General features: G+C 34.6%; 2 protein-coding genes and 1 pseudogene across 6 annotated transcripts; 2 read left to right on the forward strand and 1 right to left on the reverse strand.

The window, feature by feature from the left end:
- LOC123229518 (probable serine/threonine protein kinase IRE4) lies at nt 1-10,352 on the forward strand. 5 transcript variants are annotated; one of them, XM_044655382.1, is made up of 18 exons: nt 1-91; nt 184-503; nt 590-669; nt 767-985; nt 1,392-2,606; nt 3,219-3,391; nt 3,478-3,727; nt 4,266-4,358; nt 4,572-4,712; nt 4,786-4,878; nt 5,179-5,371; nt 5,444-5,529; nt 6,372-6,460; nt 7,648-7,699; nt 7,795-7,851; nt 8,657-8,806; nt 9,593-9,664; nt 10,088-10,352. In XM_044655382.1, the coding sequence occupies exons 2-18, from the start codon at nt 272-274 to the stop codon at nt 10,184-10,186; spliced, it is 3,294 nt and encodes a 1,097-aa protein (XP_044511317.1). In that variant the 5' UTR covers nt 1-91; nt 184-271; the 3' UTR covers nt 10,187-10,352. The 5 variants fall into 5 exon arrangements, 4 of the variants coding, with proteins under 4 accessions (XP_044511317.1, XP_044511318.1, XP_044511316.1 ...); XM_044655383.1 differs by having other exon boundaries at nt 223-503; XM_044655381.1 differs by having other exon boundaries at nt 12-94.
- A 267-nt stretch (nt 10,353-10,619) lies between these two features.
- LOC123229519 (COP9 signalosome complex subunit 4-like) lies at nt 10,620-15,029 on the reverse strand. The gene is given in 14 exon segments (XM_044655385.1): nt 10,620-10,802; nt 10,929-10,988; nt 11,256-11,315; nt 11,856-11,990; nt 12,087-12,155; nt 12,275-12,319; nt 12,411-12,519; nt 12,950-13,050; nt 13,144-13,211; nt 13,214-13,235; nt 13,730-13,790; nt 13,881-13,984; nt 14,470-14,621; nt 14,725-15,029. Coding segments are annotated over 14 exon segments (1,191 nt in total). The 5' UTR covers nt 14,855-15,029; the 3' UTR covers nt 10,620-10,727.
- A 578-nt stretch (nt 15,030-15,607) lies between these two features.
- Nucleotides 15,608-20,374, forward strand: LOC123229521 (annotated as a pseudogene).
- The last annotated feature ends 1,072 nt before the right edge of the window (nt 20,375-21,446 follow it).

The raw sequence follows: 21,446 nt of genomic DNA on the forward strand, positions 1-21,446 counted from the left end.
CCCAGTTCAAAACGCAACGGCCTGGGCAGGGACAAGCATAAACAGGAGAGACTCATTCTAGCGTAAACTGCCGAACTCAGCACCTACCTCTGTAGTAACTTTCACTCCACCTTCCAATTGATTTTCTATGTTTTATAATTATTTTATATTTGATATTGACTGTGTCTTTAATAATCTCGGCAGCTCTTATTATGTTTTGTGGTATGAAAATCTGAAAACCAGATAAACAGGATTCTGTTGCTGGGCTTTGATTCGAATACAACTTTATATAATGAGCGAAGCTGAAAATGGAACTGGAATACCTTCGGGATTAAATCGGATCAAAACTCGAAAAAATCGGGAAAGAGGTTTTTCAAAGGATCATCAACCGAGTTCAAAACCTATCGAGTTCACAGAGTCAAGGAGTTATGGAGTTTCTAGGCCTCCTCAAAAGCCAGACCAGAAGCAGAAGAATGTGGCCCAAGCTCAAGGACACGGAAAATTTTCTAATTATTCCAAACCAGGTTTGTTTGCTTGCTGAGAAATGTGTTTTAAATGATTTTCCTTTGAAAGAAACGTGACGTGTTTTTTTGTTTCATATATGTATCAGAAGTCCCTAAAGGAAAGAAGATAGCTCGGTGGTTCTCATCACATATGCCCAAGTTAAACCGTGATTCTCAGAATACTGAGGTGAGGTTTGGCTTAGCATGTTATATTATGTATGTTATTCATCTGAGGATTGATTTTGCTTTGGATTGCTCTAAAACTAGTATTAACATTCTGACAGGTCTATTACTCAGAAGCTAGAGGTAGTGACAAAGAAGTATTTACAACTACAAGAACTAAATTACTGCCCGAGGAAAACCATTTGAGTGAAAATCAATTTTCAGCTGAGCGTGTAAGCAGTAAAGTATCAAAAGGTTTAAAAAGCTTTTCACATGAGCTAGGGCCAACGGGTGGCATCCCTTCTACTCCTCCTCGAGCCCACAGCTACAATGATTTGAAGGTATCATTCAATTGATTTTTGGAGAATGGTAGTTTTTGAAATATTTCATATCCACTAAAGATTACTAGCCTTTTTTGTGCACTTGGTGATTGTTAATTTGATAACTTTTGCTTCTTTATATTTGATCAAAATCTTATGTTTTTGGAGGTTACGGATTGTTGAAGTTGATGAAGATGGCATGTTTGACTCCTCAATTCTAGGCAATAATCAGAATTCAGATGTCAGATATAAACATGGCCTATAGTTTTATTTGCCTTTGATGACTAATCAGACACTGTTATATCAAAAGATCATAGGGAAATTTTAGTTAAAAAAAAAATGTTCCTTTTTTACCTTTATATATATGCCTGATAGGCTAATTTCCTGTTCTTCATTTTTTATTTTCATTTTTGTGTTTGAATTGCAGGAACTTTTGATTACACTGCATTCAAAATTTGATGAGGCCAAAGAAGTGGTGAATACGGAGCTAGCTACTTTTGCCACAGATGTTAGGAATGTGCTTGAGAAAATGGACTCCACATTTTCAGAAGGCCAGGGAATGGCGAATGATCTTCTTATTCTTGCTCAACAGTGTATTGAGATGACATCTTCTCTGTTCCGTATTAAGTGTGAAACAATTGTCCGAGAGTTGACTGAAAAAAGACAGCAGTGTCAAGCAGGACTAGTTAAGTGGTTATTCACCCGTATGCTCTTTATATTAACACGATATACCAGGCTGTTACTGTTCCAGAAAGAGAGCGAGCCAATTGCTGAGAAATCTATTCATAAATTTAAGAAATGTTTAGAAAGTATTCCCACTGTTGAAACAAGCTGGGTGCCAACTGCTGCCTCTTCAGGTTATGCTTTGTATCAAGAGGGTGATACTGAACACAAACTAACAGATCAAAATAAAGTATCTGCAGTTCCTGAGGCCGGTCAGCACAGTTCTTTAGAGCCCCTAGATCAGATTCCTGTGGTTATTGAACCCAAGTTGTCATCACAGAAATCCCAAATTTACTCTATTTCACAAGAGCAGCGGTTTAATCAAGTTGATGACAGATTTCCTGAAAAGTCAGCAAATATTTCTAGTTATGGTTCACTTTATGAGCAGGAACAAAGTGTAGATGGAAGTGATTCAGTAATCTGTCGGATATGTGAGGAAATTGTTCCTATTTCTCACCTGGAGTCCCACTCTTATATATGCGCATATGCAGATAAGTGCGAATTAAATTGTTTTGATGTTGATGATCACCTGTTAAAACTAGCAGAGAAACTGGAACAGATTATAGAGTCATGTAGTTCAAGTGCTAATCCAACAATTGGCAGCCCGGAGAAAGTACAAGCTACAAATTCCGAAATCCAATTTGAAGGTTATTCTCCCAAGATAAGTGAGTGGCGAAATAAGGGCTTTGAAGGAATGTTTGAGGATATACATGGGATGGACACAGCCTTTATTGATGATTCTCATCTAAGCTCTGTAAACATGAAGTGCCACGTCGGTATGAAGCTTAGCCACTATGGTGCATCCTCCTCAACAGGAAGCATTACATCTGTGTCCTCTACGAATACCCCCAGAACAGGTCATTTTAACTCTTTTTGGTTGGAGCAAAACAATCCTTCTGAGATAGAAAATGTGCAGCAGGTTTGTTTACTTTTGTGGCAAATTAGTCCTTAGGTAGAATCTACGTTTTCCAGCTGGTTGTGTTATAAATATACCCTCCATAATCTGCTACTGTGATAGTAGTACTTCCTAGAAAAACAAGTTTTTAATTAAAAAATCTACTTTAGCATTCAGTTGATTTTTGGGGTCATCTTCGAATTTGGTAGGTTGTTAGATGCAATTAGTCATTTGAATAATCAATTTTGGACAATTGGAAAATGGTCTGACAATTTGGCATCATCAATTCAATGTGAAGAACTAGTCCTTTGATGAAAATGCAAGATAATATTCCAATTAAATAAAAATCATAAGTTGAAGTGGTAGATATATGAGGGTGAGGTTGCAAACAATTATAACCTTGTTGCCTATTGTCAAAATGGTCTTTCTTTTTCTATACTGCTTGCATGAATTTAAGGTCGATTGCATACTGTTTGAGGCTAGATTTACAATGTGAATTCTCCCAATGTTTCATGATGGGTCATTTATCACTTGCTTGGCTCAACCTTGTTGTCTTGTATGTTTTCTCGTTGGCTATACATCTCTTATAAACCTTTCTATCCTATGCCTATAATTGTTTACCTTATTTTCTGGCAGATGATTGAACTTGCCGACATTGCTCGCTGCGTGGCGGATACAGATCCTTCTAAAGAATGGTCCATTGAGTTTTTGTGCGCTTGCATGCAAGACTTGCGGGATGTTTTACAGCGTAGCAAGCTCAAAGCTCTTGCGGTAGACACTTTCGGAAGCCGAATAGAGAAACTTCTGCGGTAATTTTGATATATTTAACTAATTTGCAGTGTTGAATCTTCTTAAAGCTGACCAAATCAATGCCATTTTACAAATACACATGCAGGGAAAAATATATACTTGCTTGTGAAATTGTGGATACAAAGAGTCCTACAAGTTTTAACAAACATAAAGAAAATTCTAGACTTCTGTTGGACAATGCATCTCAAAGTAGCACTTCTACTCCTTTGCATTCATCACACAAGGAGCGGACAAGCATTGATGACTTTGAGATCATCAAACCAATTAGCAGAGGCGCCTTTGGTAAAGTCTTCCTTGCACGCAAACGGACAACAGGGGACTTATTTGCAATAAAGGTAAAATTATATGTTCATTATTTCTAATCAGGCATGACAGAAATGATTCAATCACAAGAAAATTAACCTGTAGGTTTGCTGAACCAAAGTTTTAAATTTGCTTTAATACATATCATGGAGGAGATTTTGCTGTACCAGCCAAGTTTGTATAGAAAACATATAAATTTGTGGATAAATTTGTTTCTTTTCTAATTCCATGAATATTTTGACAATTTTTTGGTTGGGTTGATTTAAGAACTCTTCTTTGTCATTTTGTATCCACTAACACCACTTTGTATCAAGTTTTTAGCTGTAATAACTTAAGCCTTTTTTTTCCTATATGTGCTTGTTAACAACTATATATTAAAGAAATGTTAATTTTTCTGAGATTGAAACTGGCTTTGGTGGAGGCCTTTTTTTCTGTAGGTGTATATGTGGTCCACAGTCGTAATTTCTTCTTTCTTATCAATATATGCATTTTAGAAAAAAAAAAATAAAAGCAAAATATTAGTTTGTTGTGATTCTTGATTTAATTCAATACAATATGTTGTTCATGCAGGTACTCAAGAAGTTAGATATGATACGGAAAAATGATATTGAGCGCATATTAGCAGAGCGAAATATACTAATAACAGTTCGAAATCCTTTTGTGGTAATTCTAATCATAAAGTTCTTAGAGCTACAAACCCTTTTGCTTTGACTTCTTCTATGCATGTTTAGTTTTGTGCACTAATAGCTTGCAATTGAGTTCTCAATTGCTGAATTTTTTTAATTTCTCTTTTGAAAAATGTTTATGGTTTAACACTACAAAATTGAAGCTGTGTTTTTATATGTACTGTAAATGAATGTTGTATTGTTTCTGCAGGTTCGGTTTTTTTATTCATTCTCCAGTAGAGATAACCTCTATTTGGTTATGGAATATCTCAATGGAGGTGATCTATACTCATTGCTCAGAAAAGTCGGTTGCCTCGAGGAGGATGTGGCCCGTATATATATTGCAGAACTGGTTTGTTAAAGAATTTTACCTTTGTTTGTAAATTCATGCTGTTCCCATTCTGACCAATCATAAGTTATTTCAGGTCCTTGCTCTGGAATACCTTCATTCTCTTGGAATTGTGCATCGTGATTTGAAGCCGGACAACATTCTAATTGCACATGATGGCCACATTAAGGTCTGGAGTATAAACAAAAAAAAAACTATCCAGATGATTTTATATATACAAGTAGATGTAGTTGGTAAAGGTATACCAGGCAGATGCCCATATGAATAGCAATTTAGTGATCAAAACAAATGATGCATCATGTAGCTTCTGATTTGACAAACTCCAGCTGCATATGTAATTCATTTTAAATTAGATTCTTGATGTATATTGACACACATGTGGACAAAGCGTTTTTGTGCCTTAGACATGCATCAGCATTTTGTTATGTTAGCAGTGATATGTTAATCTTTGCTTTTTTTTTTTTACCAGCTTACAGACTTTGGGTTGTCAAAAATTGGCCTTATAAACAACACAATTGATTTATCCGGACCTGAAACAGATGGAACCATGCCATTAGATTCTAATAATCCAGATGGTCAACAAACAGAGGATAGGAATCAACACTCAGCTGTTGGGACACCTGACTACCTAGCCCCTGAAATTCTTCTTGGAACTGAGCATGGTTTGAATCAAACCTTAGGTTAGTTTCTTTTTAGTTTACCAGGCAGCTGAAATTACTTCGGGCATGATGCAGGGTATGCTGCCGATTGGTGGTCAGTGGGAATAATCTTATTTGAATTTATAACTGGAATTCCACCTTTCACTGCTGAACGTCCAGAGGCATGTATCTTTTACTTTTCTTGATCTATGGTGATTGCTGAAGAACTGAAATTTAATCATGATTTAGGTATTGAGATAATCATTTCCCTGAACTCCAGTTTCATTTTGCTTTAGCTTTTTTCATAATCATGTGTTTTGGTAATAAGATTTAATAGATAGTTCTGTTTCTTGGGGCTGGACTTCTGGTTGATCCTTGTGAACCTCTTTCATATATAGTTTTAGTAAAACTTCTTCTTGTTTCTTAACAAACAAGAAATGAAGACTTTGATCGTATGAATTATTGTTTCAATAAACCATATTGGATGCCTTAGATTATTGTATATTGAGATTATAGTTGTCAGTTGAACAACTCACTGCTTGAATATTATTTCATTTTTTGATTGTTGGTGTTGGTCTGTACATGCAATGGCTTCACTTAATGATGCATTTTGTTCATCTTGTTTTCTGTTAGTATAATTGATGGTTCCACTCAAGTGAATGATAATAATGGGTTGAATAAATTTTGCCATTTTAATTGTGCAATGTTATTTCCTTATCTGTATTTTCAAGATATATAATTATTTCTGAACATGACATAATGTCTTGCATGCTTATAACCGCTATTTATGATATTTGAAGATGACTACTATATGTTGGAGTATTCTCTCTTCCCAATAAAAGTCTCATTATCTTTTGGAACTTTCTTTCTTTACATTTATAATCTCAACTTTTTCATCATTCATCCATGGATCACTCCTAGTTTTGTGAGTCATATCTTTTGAGCTTTAGTTATAGAAATGAGCATTCTTGATCCAGGTGCCTTTCTATAAATTAATTCTTTTTCTTTCATCTTGGTCCTGCAGATCATATTCGACAATATTCTTAACAGAAAAATCCCTTGGCCTCATGTTCCTGACGACATGTCGTTTGAGGCCCAAGATCTGATTAACAGGTTTGAATTTGACATTGAGTCAGACGGTGTTAATGAATTTTGAATATGCTTGACTTTATATTGTTTTCTGTCATTCCTAACTTTCAGATTTCCTTTTATTATTGTTAATGACAAGAAAAGAATTGAAAATAAACCTTTATGCTTTAGAAAGAACTAGAAATTGTTTGTATTTGAAATATCATGTTACAATGCATGATAACATAAGTCATAAAACATGCAGTATTCTTTTTCCATGGTAATTTAAACTTTTGATGAGTTTTGGCTAAAAATACATGGATTCTATTGTTTAGCATTTTTTTTATCACCTACCATGTAAGTAAGGTTTTAACTACATTTAGGGCTAGATTTAAGTCAAGCTCGTTCGAACTTGAGTTCAAGTATGAAAGTTAAATATTTTCAAGTTCGACTCATTAAGTTCACAAGCCTAAAAAATTCGATATGAATCGATTAAAACAACGTTGTTTTGATCAATATACATTAAAAGGACGTCGTTTTAATACCAAGTTAAGCTTAAAACTCAATTCCAGCTTGAACTCGAGCTGAACTTGAACAACTTTGAGACATACTCGGTAGTTAGAGATTGATCTTCGTTCCTCTCAAATCAAGTGGAGTTAGAGCTTAGGAGCTCAAACTCGCTTGGCTCTTCTCGTATTCAACCCTAGTTGCACTATATGGATCTTAAGGGAGTCTTTTGGCAAATCTTAGAGCCAGGTTTATACTTATTTTCAAATAGAGAAGATTGGTGACACATTTTGACATCAAATGTTCATGTTTGTATTTCGGTCAAGTGATGATATTTATAATTTTATTGCAGATCTTCTCTATACATTCTCTTTTTTCAAACATAATGTGGGCACTAAAAGTTAATTTCACATAAATTATGGTTTACTTTTCAGTCAAACTCAACAATGGTAAAGAAATTTACCTTGAGTTTACAATTTTTCTCATAACATACTCTTGACTGAGGTACAATGTGAACACTAAAAGAGTAAAATAACGAGGAAAAGAAAAAGGAACATAGTCCGCAATAGCAATGAGATCATAAAATTTGTATAATTACCATGTTCAATTTAGACTGTTTAACTTTAAAATCAACCATTTTATAATTATATTTGATATTTTTTGGTCTAGAGTGGGGCTTTTCTCTCTAGAAGAATAATTTATTGAGTCACAATCTTTTCTATTAGGTTTCTTATTCATGATCCAAACCAGCGCATAGGAGCAAATGGGGCAGCAGAGGTGCTATTTTCACTTTATAAACATTCATTAAGAAACTTGATAAGATTACTGTAATTTCAGATCGGTTTCTTTAAATGACTTGGATTTTGTTATAGGTAAAAGCTCATTCATTTTTCAATGGAGTTAATTGGGACAGTCTTGCGTTGCAAAAGGTACGAATGAATTCCCTCTTGGTTCTTTTAGATGCTTATTATTTTTGTTCTGGCATTCTTGAATAATTCAAATCATGTTGGAACACGTTTTGTTTCAGTTACTTATTGCTTAGATAATCCTCAGTATGTTAAGATTTTAATGACTCCCAATGCCTAAAAACCATGAAAACATATTGTAGAGAAATTATGAATTAATTGGGAGAAGTGAATAAAACAATACACAACAAGCATATATGTTCATTTTTGGTAATCACTTAAGGTGCATAGCATACCTTTTATGGGTATGTAAATGCTGGCTTTCCAGGAAAGAAAGTGCCTATCAGTGATTCTACATCTTGAATTTTTGATAGGACATGATTTCATGCTATTTTATACTTAATGACTCTGTTTCTAATTACAAATGAGTTAATTGCAATTCTCCAACTAATGTATCACTTAATGACAATTTCCCTACTCAGATATCCAAAAATAACTACTTATATTCTATTGATTCATTTGTGCTTTCATTATATGACTAACACATTTTACCCTTGTTCCGGTAAGTAAACACCAAAACCCTAGCACACCATGCATGCTTTCACTTTTCAAGATATAAGTTCTTTCCTGAGCTCTTACGAAAATAAGTTTAAATCTATTTCATGTATGCATACTACTATGTGGATCTTCTCATTTGTGTGTAAGAATCTGTGTATGTATTGACAGAGACCGGAATTCTGATGCATTTTTGTGCAAATACCAATACTTCACCTCATCAATGGAATTTTATATAAGTGTTAACTCTGCCTCAATTCGTTTCTGTTTGCAGGCGGCCTTTGTACCACAGCCTGAAAGTATAGATGACACAAGCTATTTTTTATCACGGTTTGGTCAAATTTCCAGTGGATTTCCGGATGATCAGAATAGTAGCAATTCTGACATTGACACTGATGGCTTTTCCTCAAATTCTGGAATTGAGGTAAGCGATATTTGACCTCCCAACAAACATGTTTACGATTCCAATAAAAACAAGTTTTTTGGCTTCACAAAAATGTGTGTATGTATGAAAATTCTTTGTTGTCGACGTCTTGAAGTTTTCAACATGCAGACCAAAGATGAATGACCTTTTTCCTGGTTTTGTTTTTGGATTTTGTGAAGCCAGTGATTGATCTTACTTATGTTCCATATGTTAGAAAATGCAAGATGTGTATATATATAATACATGCACACGTGTGCGCATATATGTATATGTTGTTTGGCTGGGATGACTGTTTTGAATTGATGTTCTATGTTTGATTGCACGAATGACATGAATGTGAGGTGTACATAATTATGCTTGTCTTTGAGCGAATTACATTTCGTTGTCCTGATTAGCGAGTTTCCTGTTGTAATAGTTCTCTGAATTTTGTATCACACGCATATCAAAATAAGGAATGCTCTTTCAAATTGACTTGTATGCTAATCAGCTAATGCATATGATCGTGCATTTGGCAATGAAGCTGGTTTTCTAGCTTATTGTAACTTGTAAGACAGGATCTTCATGAACTTGAATTTCTTTTATGAATACAGAGTCAAAAGTTGTAGATCTTAATATAAACCTGGTTTTTATTTTTTATATGCTAGACTTCTATTCCTTGTACATTTTGTTCTCTTTTTTTTTTTTTTTTTACTTTTATTAGCAAGAGTGATGTGAAGAATTTGTACCCATTTCATATAAGTTCTGAAAGTTCTTGAAATCTGACATTCTGTTTCTCCTTCTATTCAGATGGATGAATGTGCTGACCTGGCGGACTTCGATTCCTCTCTGGATTTATCATTAATAAATTTCTCTTTCAAGGTAAGCTTGATAATAATAAAATCTAACAGTATGCTAAATACATTAAATAAGAAATGCTTTAGTGAAGAACAACACACTAAATACAAGAATATTAAAAGTTAACAAAACTGATAGAATATTAAAATTTTCAGAGAAAAAATCCGGATTCTAGCCTGCCATGTTTGTGAATTGAATTAAATAATAAATTTATAAGTATACACAGGATTGTGTTTCACCAGAGAAAAAAATGTTGCATCCAATTCCCAACTATTGTTAAATTGGAATGTTGATAATCAAATCAGTTACAATCATTATGAATTCATACCATCAGATATCATAATTTGCTATTCTAGTGCTTTTGAAACACTGGTGAATAATACCAAGCAAGCATTTTGGTTGTAGTACAAATTGTTTCAGTTTAGTGAATGAAAGTTGTGTTTGCAGAATTTGTCGCAGTTGGCTGCCATTAACCATGACGTCCTCATACAAAACGGGAAGGATTCAGCAAAGGGCTCTCCAAAGGTGCCGGGATCTAGGTCATAGTTTTGTACGATGCAGCCAAACATACGTTAGTGCCTTTGTGAGAGAGAGTGGGATAGCTCAGGAAGAAGTCCAATATTTATAGGGCACTTTTTTCTCTGAGCTCTTTAGTCACTTATGTAAATTTCATTACTAATAATCTTATACAGGTCTCAGAACTTGCGTCTCATTCACTGACCATTGCGCAAACACACAGTATCTGTAATAAAATTTGCAAATAAAAGATTAAAAAAAGATGTAAACTTCCATGAAGAAATGCCAGAGTGTCTCATCAAAAGTAGGAGTAGATTTGCGTTAAATTAACTCAAATTTGATCAATAGTTCAGTCTGACTGAACTAAAAATGAGCTTGTTTAAGCTTGAGCGAAAGCGATTGAGGGTTGTTAAGAGTGAGCCCAACGGATATGCAAAAATGAAAAATTATAAGATGAGCGACATCTACAAAATTGAACAAATTAGGTCAAAAGGCTGAACTATTTTGGTCTTTATGCATACAGAGGTGAAGAATAATTAAAATCAGTTACGGTCATAATCATATTAGCAGCTCAGACAGGAATTGGCAATCCCTTCTTTGCCATGCTATCAAGTACATCATTGAGGGCTTGACACAAGCCAACTATCTGCGAAATCCAACCAACAAACCACAAAAGAAAAATAATCCTGCCTCATGAACAGATGGACCCAATCCAAACCACAAAATTGAATTTAGATAGAAAGCACATGATATCGATCAAGATCTGAAATACCTGTTGATCCCATTGTTGCAGCTCTTCAGTAACATCCTCAAAATGTATGACAGCTTCCACCTGTGCATTTAATCATATACCAGTGAACAAAGAATATGAACCTATTTGCTTGGGCAATTAATCGGTCAACTTTCTCTATTAAAAATATCATGTGAAATAATAAAACAATCCACCAAAAATAAACAAAATATATAAACAAGGCAACTCTGCTTTAAATGGCCTCAGTGAGAAATTTTATCAGATACAAAGAACAGAAATTTCTGCATTCCCATTCATTATTGGTGTCAGTTTAGATTAGGAAGAAAGTTGTGTGCTAGTATGCCAAACCTGATCGATGGATCCTCTCATTCTGTCCTCATAAATCATTCTTGATGCTATCTTCTCAGCCTGTAAAGAAGAATCAATGGCATATTAAACTCTTCACACGGAAGTATAAATGTAAAAGAAAATCGAATGCTTTCCATAGCAAGAGAATCAACATAGAAATCCAAATATTAAGATCAAATAAAAACATATATAAGAAACAGCAGAATTAACATGCACCAAAACTTAAAAGGGCAGCAATGATGTATTAGAGTAATTTACTAATTTTGAGGGCTGGTACATGTATAGAATATGAAATACACAGATGTTTTGATCCCCTACTAGTAAATCACTTACCACAGACTGGAGCTTCAACTCTCGCATAAAGTTCTCGTTTCAGCAATTCAAAAGCAGGAGAGGGTTTTTAGAATATTTTGATAGAAATATAATAATTACTTTGTTTCTTATATAAATGCACTCCACCTAAATTGAAACATGAAAACAGCAACTATGACTGGGTGGAAGCAGTGATGCATACTTATCACCTGCTGAAATTAACAATATCATAACTTGAGAAGAGAATAAAACAGTTTAGAAAAGGGTATGTAGAAGTTGCTATCATACCTTGTGAGGAGCAATACCTAGTAAAGTTCCCAACTCCTCAAAACTTATGTTAGTGTAAAGCTTGCTTGCACTCAAGAGATTATGCTCAATCATGGCACGATCCAGCACAGTAAAGTTGTCAGGCAGAAGCGCTTTCTGTACAATTTAATGGAAAGTGAGAATTGCCAATACAGCTTACAGCAAGTAAATGTTGTAGATCCTACATTTTGAAGTAGCAAGAGTATTAATAACCTGCTGAGGCTTTAGTTCTTCGGAAAATGCATCAATTTCAGGCTTTCTCAATATTCTCTCCAAATACACCTGGTAAATTCCAAAGAAAGACTCCATTAAGAGCAAACTAATGTTGAAAGTAGTATAGAGGAAATTTGAGATTCAATTGAATTCATCACCAAACACAGACACACAAATAGAAATAGAACCTTTTGCAGTATTGGATAAATTTTCAATTTTGAGCACCGTTCATCCTGAAATATTATCTGAATACATCAGCACAGTATAAACAAAAAAATGCAAACTAAATTATCAAATGTGTCTTATATAAAAAAAAAAGTCTACCTTGTACAAAGTGGCAAGAACACGAGAACGTTGTGGACCTGCTGCAGCCAAAATAGTACATGTCACAGCAGCAGATAGAGCTTGCTCCAGAGCTTCCTCATCAATTGTTCTAAACAATAGCAGTTTTAGGTAAGTATATCAGGTATGTCACAAGTTAATATCTTTCATAAGGAGAAAGACATACAGAAGTCAATGATCTAAGTATGCAAAGTATGTAATGAGATAATATCTTTTCATTAATCATCAAGGTACCAAGGACAGAATCATACTGAATGAGCAAATAGAAAAAATCTTAAAACTCGGATAAATTTTCAGATTTATCACACAATTCTGAGTATTTTATGTAAATACTAAAGAAAAAGATACTGAATATAAAGCATGATTTAGAGATTTTAAGGAAGTCACATTGATCAAAAAATTTTAAGGAAGAATGTAACACTCATGGCATGCAATGCATGCCGACCACCAATATGTTTCTGAAAACCTAGTTACTCTGGAAAATATTGCTACAATGGTCAACAATATATAAGTTTACATACTCATCTCCTATTTGCCGCTTCTCAATTTGAGAAATGTCATAATACCGTAATGCAGCTTCCAAGAACTTCCTTTTTAAATCCAAAATCCGGGCATAACAAACCTAATAAGAAAAAAATAAAAGAAAATGCATTTTTTTCAGAAAATACAAGCTTTTTTCAGGAAACAATCATCCCTAATGTCAAAAAATGCAGACCTTGTATTGTAAATTCAGGACTTCATGCTGACTGCAGCTAACCAAGAACGAAGCTTTATTAATGAAGCTTCTGCGTTAACAGCATCATCATCCTGCAGAGATACATAATAAGGCAATTTGAAGATACATCACCCTTCAATGAGATCCCAATTAAAGACATTAATTAAAAAAACCAGAGATAGAGCATTACCCTTAAATTTTTTAGAAAAGGATGTAATTAGTGTTAGACAAAAACACTTCAGGGCATTACAATATGTCCACTAAACTTGAAGGTTCACCTTCGTTGACTATAATTACCTATAGATAAGCAAGCACCCAATAACAATTACCAGCCAACACATGCATCCTCTTCTATATTATTGCTGTTACTTTATACATATACCAGAAATATTATCCCAGCCAAAATAAGGAAGAGCAAATGCACACGTGAACACACAAGTATACATTGAGCTGTGCCTTAGCATTCAACACTTACCATAGATGACAACAGGGCTGTAACAAATTCCATAACATGACTCATACATGTTGACTTCAAAAGATGAAAAGTTTTCAGCATAAAACTACACTTGCACTACGTAATCAATACCTCAAGGTATAGGCGAGCAATTTGGACACACTTTGACAACCTGAATGTATCATCAATGACTCTGATGTGTATCACAAAAGAATATATCAGAAAAAAGCGTAAAAATACCCGATATTATAAGCAATAAGAGCAATGAACCTTAACCTAATACCTCATTCCAGAGTCCAGATCAATGCCACCAAGCATCTGAGCTGCTTTTGACCACTGCTGCTCGGACTCATATAAATCAGCAAGTTTCTCCCTAATGATTAACACCTACATTCACACAAAAGAAAGCAGTTTCCACAACTGAAAAAAAAAATGCACGAATTGATGAATTTGTTATATACCAGCTATCTTATCATCTGTACAAGATCAATAGACAACCCCACCATGGAAAGAAAAAAATAAAGAAACCAAAAGGAAAAGGGAAACAACAAGTGGTGTAAGGTAGTTTAACTTAAAACAAAAATAGCATGACAACTTCAGAAGATGCAATGCTAAAAACCATTTATTTCTAAAACTTTCAACCTTCATTGCTAACGCAATCTTATTGCTGGTTAAGTTGCAAAGATATAAACAGTTGCAAGTTAACCATACAGAAAATTAAGGAAAGTCCATTAAAGGTAGTGTGACAGGCAACTTCTTCCGGTTATGCTAATATTGAAATAAACAAAATCAGAAATTTTGAGATCCGGCAAAAAATACCACTAGTCAAATAACGAACAGAACAATGCCAAACCTATAAGTTCAAAAGGAACCTGTTCTTCAAAGGAGACAACACGAGGCTGAATCTGAGCGAGGGTATAATTGGCAATCTCCTTTTGCGTTTCCGCCTGTAATCTCCCTAACTCTCGAGCAAGAGTTTGCAAAAGCTGACGCGAAACCACCAACGGTACATCATCTGACAACACTGCCAAAACAAAGTAACAAAAAAAGAAAATCAATCCTAACGATAATCGGCTAAGTAAACCAAAAATTCCGCAGAATTTCAAAAACCCTAGGTTAGGAGTTACTATGATCGATGAATTTCTTGGCCTGCACGATGTCATTTGCGGAAATTACAGAAGAGAGAATGTGCTTGTACTGTTTGATCTTTTGCCTCTGGTCTGTGATCACAGAGGCCGTCAATAATGCTTTCTCCATATTTTTTCTATTCTTCTCTGTTGACCTTTGTCTGTAATCGTTAACCCTAGTTTTTCGATGCACGTTGCAACTCCGAGCTGCTCACAACACCGAGAATTTGCCTTCCCGTGGATTGAACAGTGATCCTGGTGAGTCTCAGGTACACTTGTTATAAATGCACTAGGCCAAAGATCATATCCCACCCAAACTTTGGTCTAATTTTGTTCCCATCCACAAACTTTTCAAAACTTAAATACCTATTTTAAGATAAGATTAAAGATAAAATTGTTATTTATAAAAATATATAAAAAAGTTAAAAAAAATTTCTTTTTTAATTTAAAAAATTAATAATCTTTTCTATTTTAAATTTTAAAAAGTAATATTTTTCTTCTCAGAATTTATATCTCCTTTCCTTTTTATTTGAATGGTTTGATTTTCCTTCCTTTCTCTTTGAATAATTTGATGATGTTATGCTTTTTAGGCAATGTGGTTATCTGGTTGATTAATAGCTAATGGTGCTACTTAGCATATGAGAACATGATTTCCTAAATGGACATCATATACATGCGTTGACGCCTGCGTGACCCGACTTGTTTCTCTTTCTTATGAAATAACTTTCAGACCGTGTAATTTATAAGAGAGTTGGTAAGTCCTGCATAGGTTGGGGTGTCTAGGCTTTCTAAAATGGATATGTTTTCTAGCCATATTTTTGCAAGTGAGCTATAAAGTCAAGAACTTACCGTAAGGAACCTTGATTTATGATTGTATGTACCCTGCCATCATTTTCACTCAGAATGGAGATGTTTAATCATATTTTTTATATGTTTTAATTCTATCTGCAATGGCTATGTGGAGTGGCCTTTTGCTTTCATGAATCTAAATTTTTTTTCTTATCTTTATGATAAATCTTCTGGCGGCTAAAGATGAGAGAGAAAGTGCTCAAATTGCTATTCGTCCAAAAGTTTCTTGGAGCGGTTCTGGTATTGCTGGGGTTGTGCAGATTCAGTGTAATGATTTATGCTCCACATCTGGCGATCAATTAGTTGCCTGAAAGCATATTCTTGTTGATGCAGCTTGATGAATTACTCCTCTGGTTTATAATCTTGCTGATATTGGCTCCTGGCAGGTTGGTTGTTGGCCAATCACTATCGTTACGGTGCGTTGTGTCAATGTTCGGTGTCCCCGATGATCCAGTACCCCTTGACCTTCCAATTAGTCAGATAAACTTATGTCCTGGGTACTGTCCATTCATTGATTTGATAGTGCTTATGTCATTACAGTGTGAAGAAAACTTTGATGGTTTCTTATTGGGCGAAATTGAGCTGACATTTTGGGTTTCTATAGATGTTCCAAGTGCACAGGGCCCCCAGTCTATATGAAGGAGAGATCATAATTACTTCTATGACTGATGCAGAGTACATTCTTTGCTCTTTACACATCTTTAACTATATTTCTGAGTCGCATATTTCAGTTTTAGAACTGTCACTATCAGGAGTCTTTATTGGTGTAAACTGAGAATCGTAAATTACAGTTCTGTTATTTTATACCTGCAAAATAGTAATTCATTCCACCTTGCAGATCCTCATCACAGTGCTCGAGCAAAGACGAGAAGCATCAAGTATTTATGGAGATTAGGAACTGTCTTGACATCGTGGAGCCCGTTGAGGGAAAGCATTTCGACGAGGTGGTGAATTTCTGAATCTATTTTGTTTTTCTCTCCCGTTTCTTCCCTCTCTATCTCTCTCTCTCTTTTGGGGCTTGCTTGAATTTGTTACTGTGGTCTTATACTAGCCATTAATTTTTTGGTAGAAAGAGTAAAGTCTGCAACTACATCTTTAAGAAGAATTCTTCTGTCTCCACTATTTTCTAACTTCAATTCAGATAATGTTTCAGTTGATATGATGGATGAAGATGCTATATCCAATCTTTCAATACGTGTGAAGTTAGGCTTGACAGTTTGAGACTTCATTCTTCCTGCAAGTTCATCACTCCCTGCTGTATTTGGTGTATTCAAATTTTGTCTAATTTATGTGATTTCTGAAATTTCTAATATATCTAGGTGACCGATTGTCACTTTTATCTTAATGTTTGTCATGAAGAATATGTATGGTAAAATATAGTCCAGACTAGCTATCAATGAGAAGACTGAAAATCTGAAGCTAAAGATGTTGCGAAGTGAATATACTAGTGCTACTGGCTCTGAAAAGAAAAGCAAAGGTACTTCAAACGGTGTAGTTATATAATAAACCAAAATATTAAATAAGAGACACGTGCATTGAGGACATATAAAATCAAAGGCTAAAGCATTTTATCTTATGATTTGGTGCACACCTTTCAATTTATACAAGTACATTTGTGGTTTTCAGCAGTTACAGGAAGTGGCTGAAAGCATGTATAATTTTTGAGTAATTACCTTTGAAAAGAATGAAAACTGAGATGGCATGCTTGCTGCCATGTGATTGAGACTGTCACTTAAAGTCTGCTTTACCCAATATTTGCTATAAAACCTCTAGTGCTAATCTTTTGCAATATCTTCTGCTGTTAGTCATATTGTGTGCTAGATGACATATAACAGGCACCTTTTTTTTGTCTCTCCACATTAACTATATAACAGGTATCCGATACTGTAATTGAGGATCATTTTGGTGTTCAACATGGAAGTGATGAGTGGCATGAGGCACCAGATCGGCATTTCAAGTGGCTGCTTCAATACAGAATCAGCCCTTATTTTTGCAGATGGGGTGATAGTATGTCTGTTTTGACATACACAAGCCCATAGCCAGGTAATCTGATCAGTTCTGCTTAATGCAGTGTTCTAATCTACTTTTACAAGTTGACCAATTGCTTTGTCTTCCTCATTTTCTTTAATGTTTTCTCTATTATTTTTGCAGCTGATCATCCGAAATCTGACAAATACTTCTCAGACTCACGACTAGCAGCATATGCTGTACCATACAAAGCAATTTCTAGGTATAGATTTGGCTGTCCATTCTCACTGCTGTAAGGTATATTAACAGTTAAACCTGCTCAAGTTTTTTCTGGTTTGTGAATGTGAAATGGTAACAGTGGAGCGAAAGGTTACTTGCAGAAAGAAGTTGAGATCTTGAGGACAAAAGCTCACTGGAAGAAACCTTATTTTCGCTTGTGGGATGAGGTATGAACAACAGTCAATTGGCAAGAAAATGAACTTCTGTAATCCATGTTAACTGGATTCAGCATTTTGAGATGATACTTGCTTTTAAAAAAAAAAAAAAAATTATCGGGTTTGGTCTCTCTTATATGTAATTTTCTCTTTATCTTTTTTATTTCTGCAATGTATACCATAAGTTGTTATATTTTGCCCTCAATTTTCATCATCTGCAAAGGGCTCTTAGTGCAATGTATTTTGTTATGATCTTTCTAATATATATGTGTATGTGTTACTTAATCACAGCCATTGAACATGGAACACTATAATTCTGTTCGAATTATGGTCAGTGAAATTCATGCTTATGCTTCTGGTGCTCATGTTTTAACCACTTAGTATTGTGGTGTGATTTATTACTTCAATTCTCTAAGATGCTACAATAAGATGTTTTTATTCCTCTTTACATGTTTTTGCAGTACACTTCATTTGAGTGATTCATCCTTTGGCCTTTCGTTATCACTTGGGAGTAGCTATAGAGGTTGTTTTAATTATTAATATGATATAATTTTTCTTTCTTGCTTGCAAGTTGTCCTTCTCTGGTTGCCACAACACATTGTTGTTTTTACAAATTACTTTTTGAGGGTTATATGTTACTGTTCTGCGCCATTGTTTTACCTTTGTTTCGATGTTTGATGCTATTAATCGCAGTTTTCTTTTATTTTGGGCCAAGTGATGCACCTCTTGCACCTACACCATTTGAGTCTTTTATAAAGGTTCCAAGGTTTCTAAGGCCTCATACTCAAATTTATTGTACAAGGTATTGCTCATAAATTAGTCCATAACTGCAAATTTCAGGCCTGAGATTGTCTTCTCTGTTTGGATGGTGTTACATTGAGTTTCAATCGGAAAAAGAGTCTAATTTTATTTGCAGCAGTAGCATTATTACTTTTTTGTGCAAGAAAATCATTCAAATAAAATTTATTTGACTGAGTATAGGATAACATTGCAGGTTCTCAACTCCAATTGGTTCATATTCATCTAAGAAGAGGAATATTCCTACCTTAGCTATAAATTTAGAAAGTTTGCAAATTCATAGAATCACAAGGGTCTTTGGTCTGGGAAGATATTCTGACTTGTGTCACATTTGTGAAGTCTTCGAGTCATTTTTATATGAGCCTTGCCAGAATGACTATCATCCCATCCTAGGATTCCCCTCAATTATTATTCTCCAACAATTTATTTGACTGAGTATAAGGATGCAGAATTGAGCTTTTTTCTTGTTAACAACTCTATATTTCTAAATTGACTTTTCTTTAATTGCATGCATTTATTTGAGCCAAGTGCCAGAAGTGTGTTATAAATAGATGGCATAACTCTTATGTTGAATTGTGTTTTAAAAGATGGATTGTTTTGTTTTGCGGTGAGTGGGTATTTGGTTGCCGCAAGGATTTGGTAAAGGACATTCTTGCAGAATTGCAGCCCGAGAATGGTGAGGTAATCTTTACTGAGGACTTTTGGCCATTGCTATGGAAAAATTTAGTAGATTTTCAGTGTCCATAAGCTTTTCGGATTTGTGGTCGAAGTGCCAAATCTGCTCTCTTTGATCATCATGTGCCTTTATATTTCTGAAACCTACTTTGTTATTTTGACCATCTTTTTTTTTTTTTTAAATCTTTATCTGATTTAAATTCCATGTTTCAGGAGTTTCTCTTTAATTTACTGTATTATCTGTAACAGATTGATGCATGTTGTTAATTTGATCTGTTGGAAAAGCTGCATGCTTGATGTGTAGAGGTTTATGAGAAATATTGAAGGTTAAGCTTCAGGGAACTAACATTTTGTTTATGCAGGAATGGTGGACATATGCATGGGACCATCTGATCCTCATCCAAATTGGCACCTTGGGATGCGAGGAACCCAGCAGCGTGCTTAAATGTGGCGAGTGTGGAAAGAAGGTGGAACAGGATTCTTTATATTGGGGTGCTAACTTTTATGAGAAGGCAACAGTCCCTAGTGCAGAGGTAATTTTCCTGATTGCTGACCCTTGATTGGTTCTCACTTGCAATGGTGCGATGTAGGCGATAACGTTGACATTGCAATCCTGTGACAAATGGAGAAGAGAATATAGTGGGACTTTCCAGGATTCAATTGGTTGGCTTGGCTTCAATGAATACTGTTGTTGAAGGGGAAATAAATATAAATGGGCAGATGAATGCATGTATGTTAAGTACCTGTCAAGATTCAATGGTGGACTTTTTTGGTTATTGGGATCAGATAAGGAAAAGCCAGCTACAACATGTATATCAAATTGCTTATCATTACATTGATGCCTATCGCTCTTTTTATTCTTTTTGACATTATTGAGCATTTCTCATTAGCCTGCACCGGCAGATTAGAACAACTTAACATCACAAGAATTGGACATGACTCATGAGTGTGAAATTGAAATTAAATTTCTTTGCTTTCAAAATCGTCAAAATTAGTTTGCTGCCGAGTTGATCAAGCTCGATGGCTACTTATATTAGTTTTAGCACAATCCATTACAGCGTCAGAACAAAATTTAATTGAAAGAAATCCGAAATTTAAGCATCCATAAAGCTCTTGAAAATAGGAAAAATTTAATATTAGAAACAAAATACAAACCATGGCTTTAAAAAAGGGGATCAATTGATCAGACCAATTGGTTCGTCATCTATTAAGAAAAATGGGTATAGTTTATTGGAAAATTGTTTTGAAAGTTAGACTAAATTGAATTGAATTGTTTAAATGGTTGATTGGATAAAAATTTAGGTTTGATTCAATTGCTCAAACTTAAAGTTAGATTCGAACCAAACTAAATCGAGTTTGAATAGGAAAAAGCTTATTTTCAGGGGGCTAAATTTTGCTAACCAAGTCGGGCTTCGCTTGGCTCAAGTTTATCCAAACAAGTCAAATTTTAAATTATCAATTTGAATTTTAAATTAGCATCTGGTCATGTTCCAAAAACTTGGATACAAACCATACGTTATCCAATCCAATGAACTCCCAAGTGATCCCATCCCATGTATGTATAATGATAATAAAAATTTCTGATTGGCCAACAGAAATGTTCCTGTTGAACAACACATTATTTTCCTCATGCCAGGTCACTTTCCCATTTTACAACCGACTTTCTTTGAACATAATAAAGCCACAATTGAATTTCCCGTAACTTGACCAGGCCATGTCTAGAATCTACATGGGCCTAAATATATTTGTTTTATCATTCTCGTGTTTTCACCTACCTAATTCTCCATCCTCCTCCGCCTTTTTTTTCCTTGCCCACGTAAATAATAATAAAAGCTCATGTGAAAATGGGTCCATCATAAGCTCTTTCTTTACGAGTCAATCCAAAAAATTATGTACGTAAAATTGTAAATATATAAAAAAAAATATGACTTTTCAGTTATGAAGGCTTTATAACTGATATATTATGGGAGATTGTGTTCTACTTCGTACTTGCAATTA

Source organism: Mangifera indica, chromosome 11, assembly GCF_011075055.1.
Source record: "Mangifera indica cultivar Alphonso chromosome 11, CATAS_Mindica_2.1, whole genome shotgun sequence".
NCBI classification, from domain to species: domain Eukaryota; kingdom Viridiplantae; phylum Streptophyta; class Magnoliopsida; order Sapindales; family Anacardiaceae; genus Mangifera; species Mangifera indica.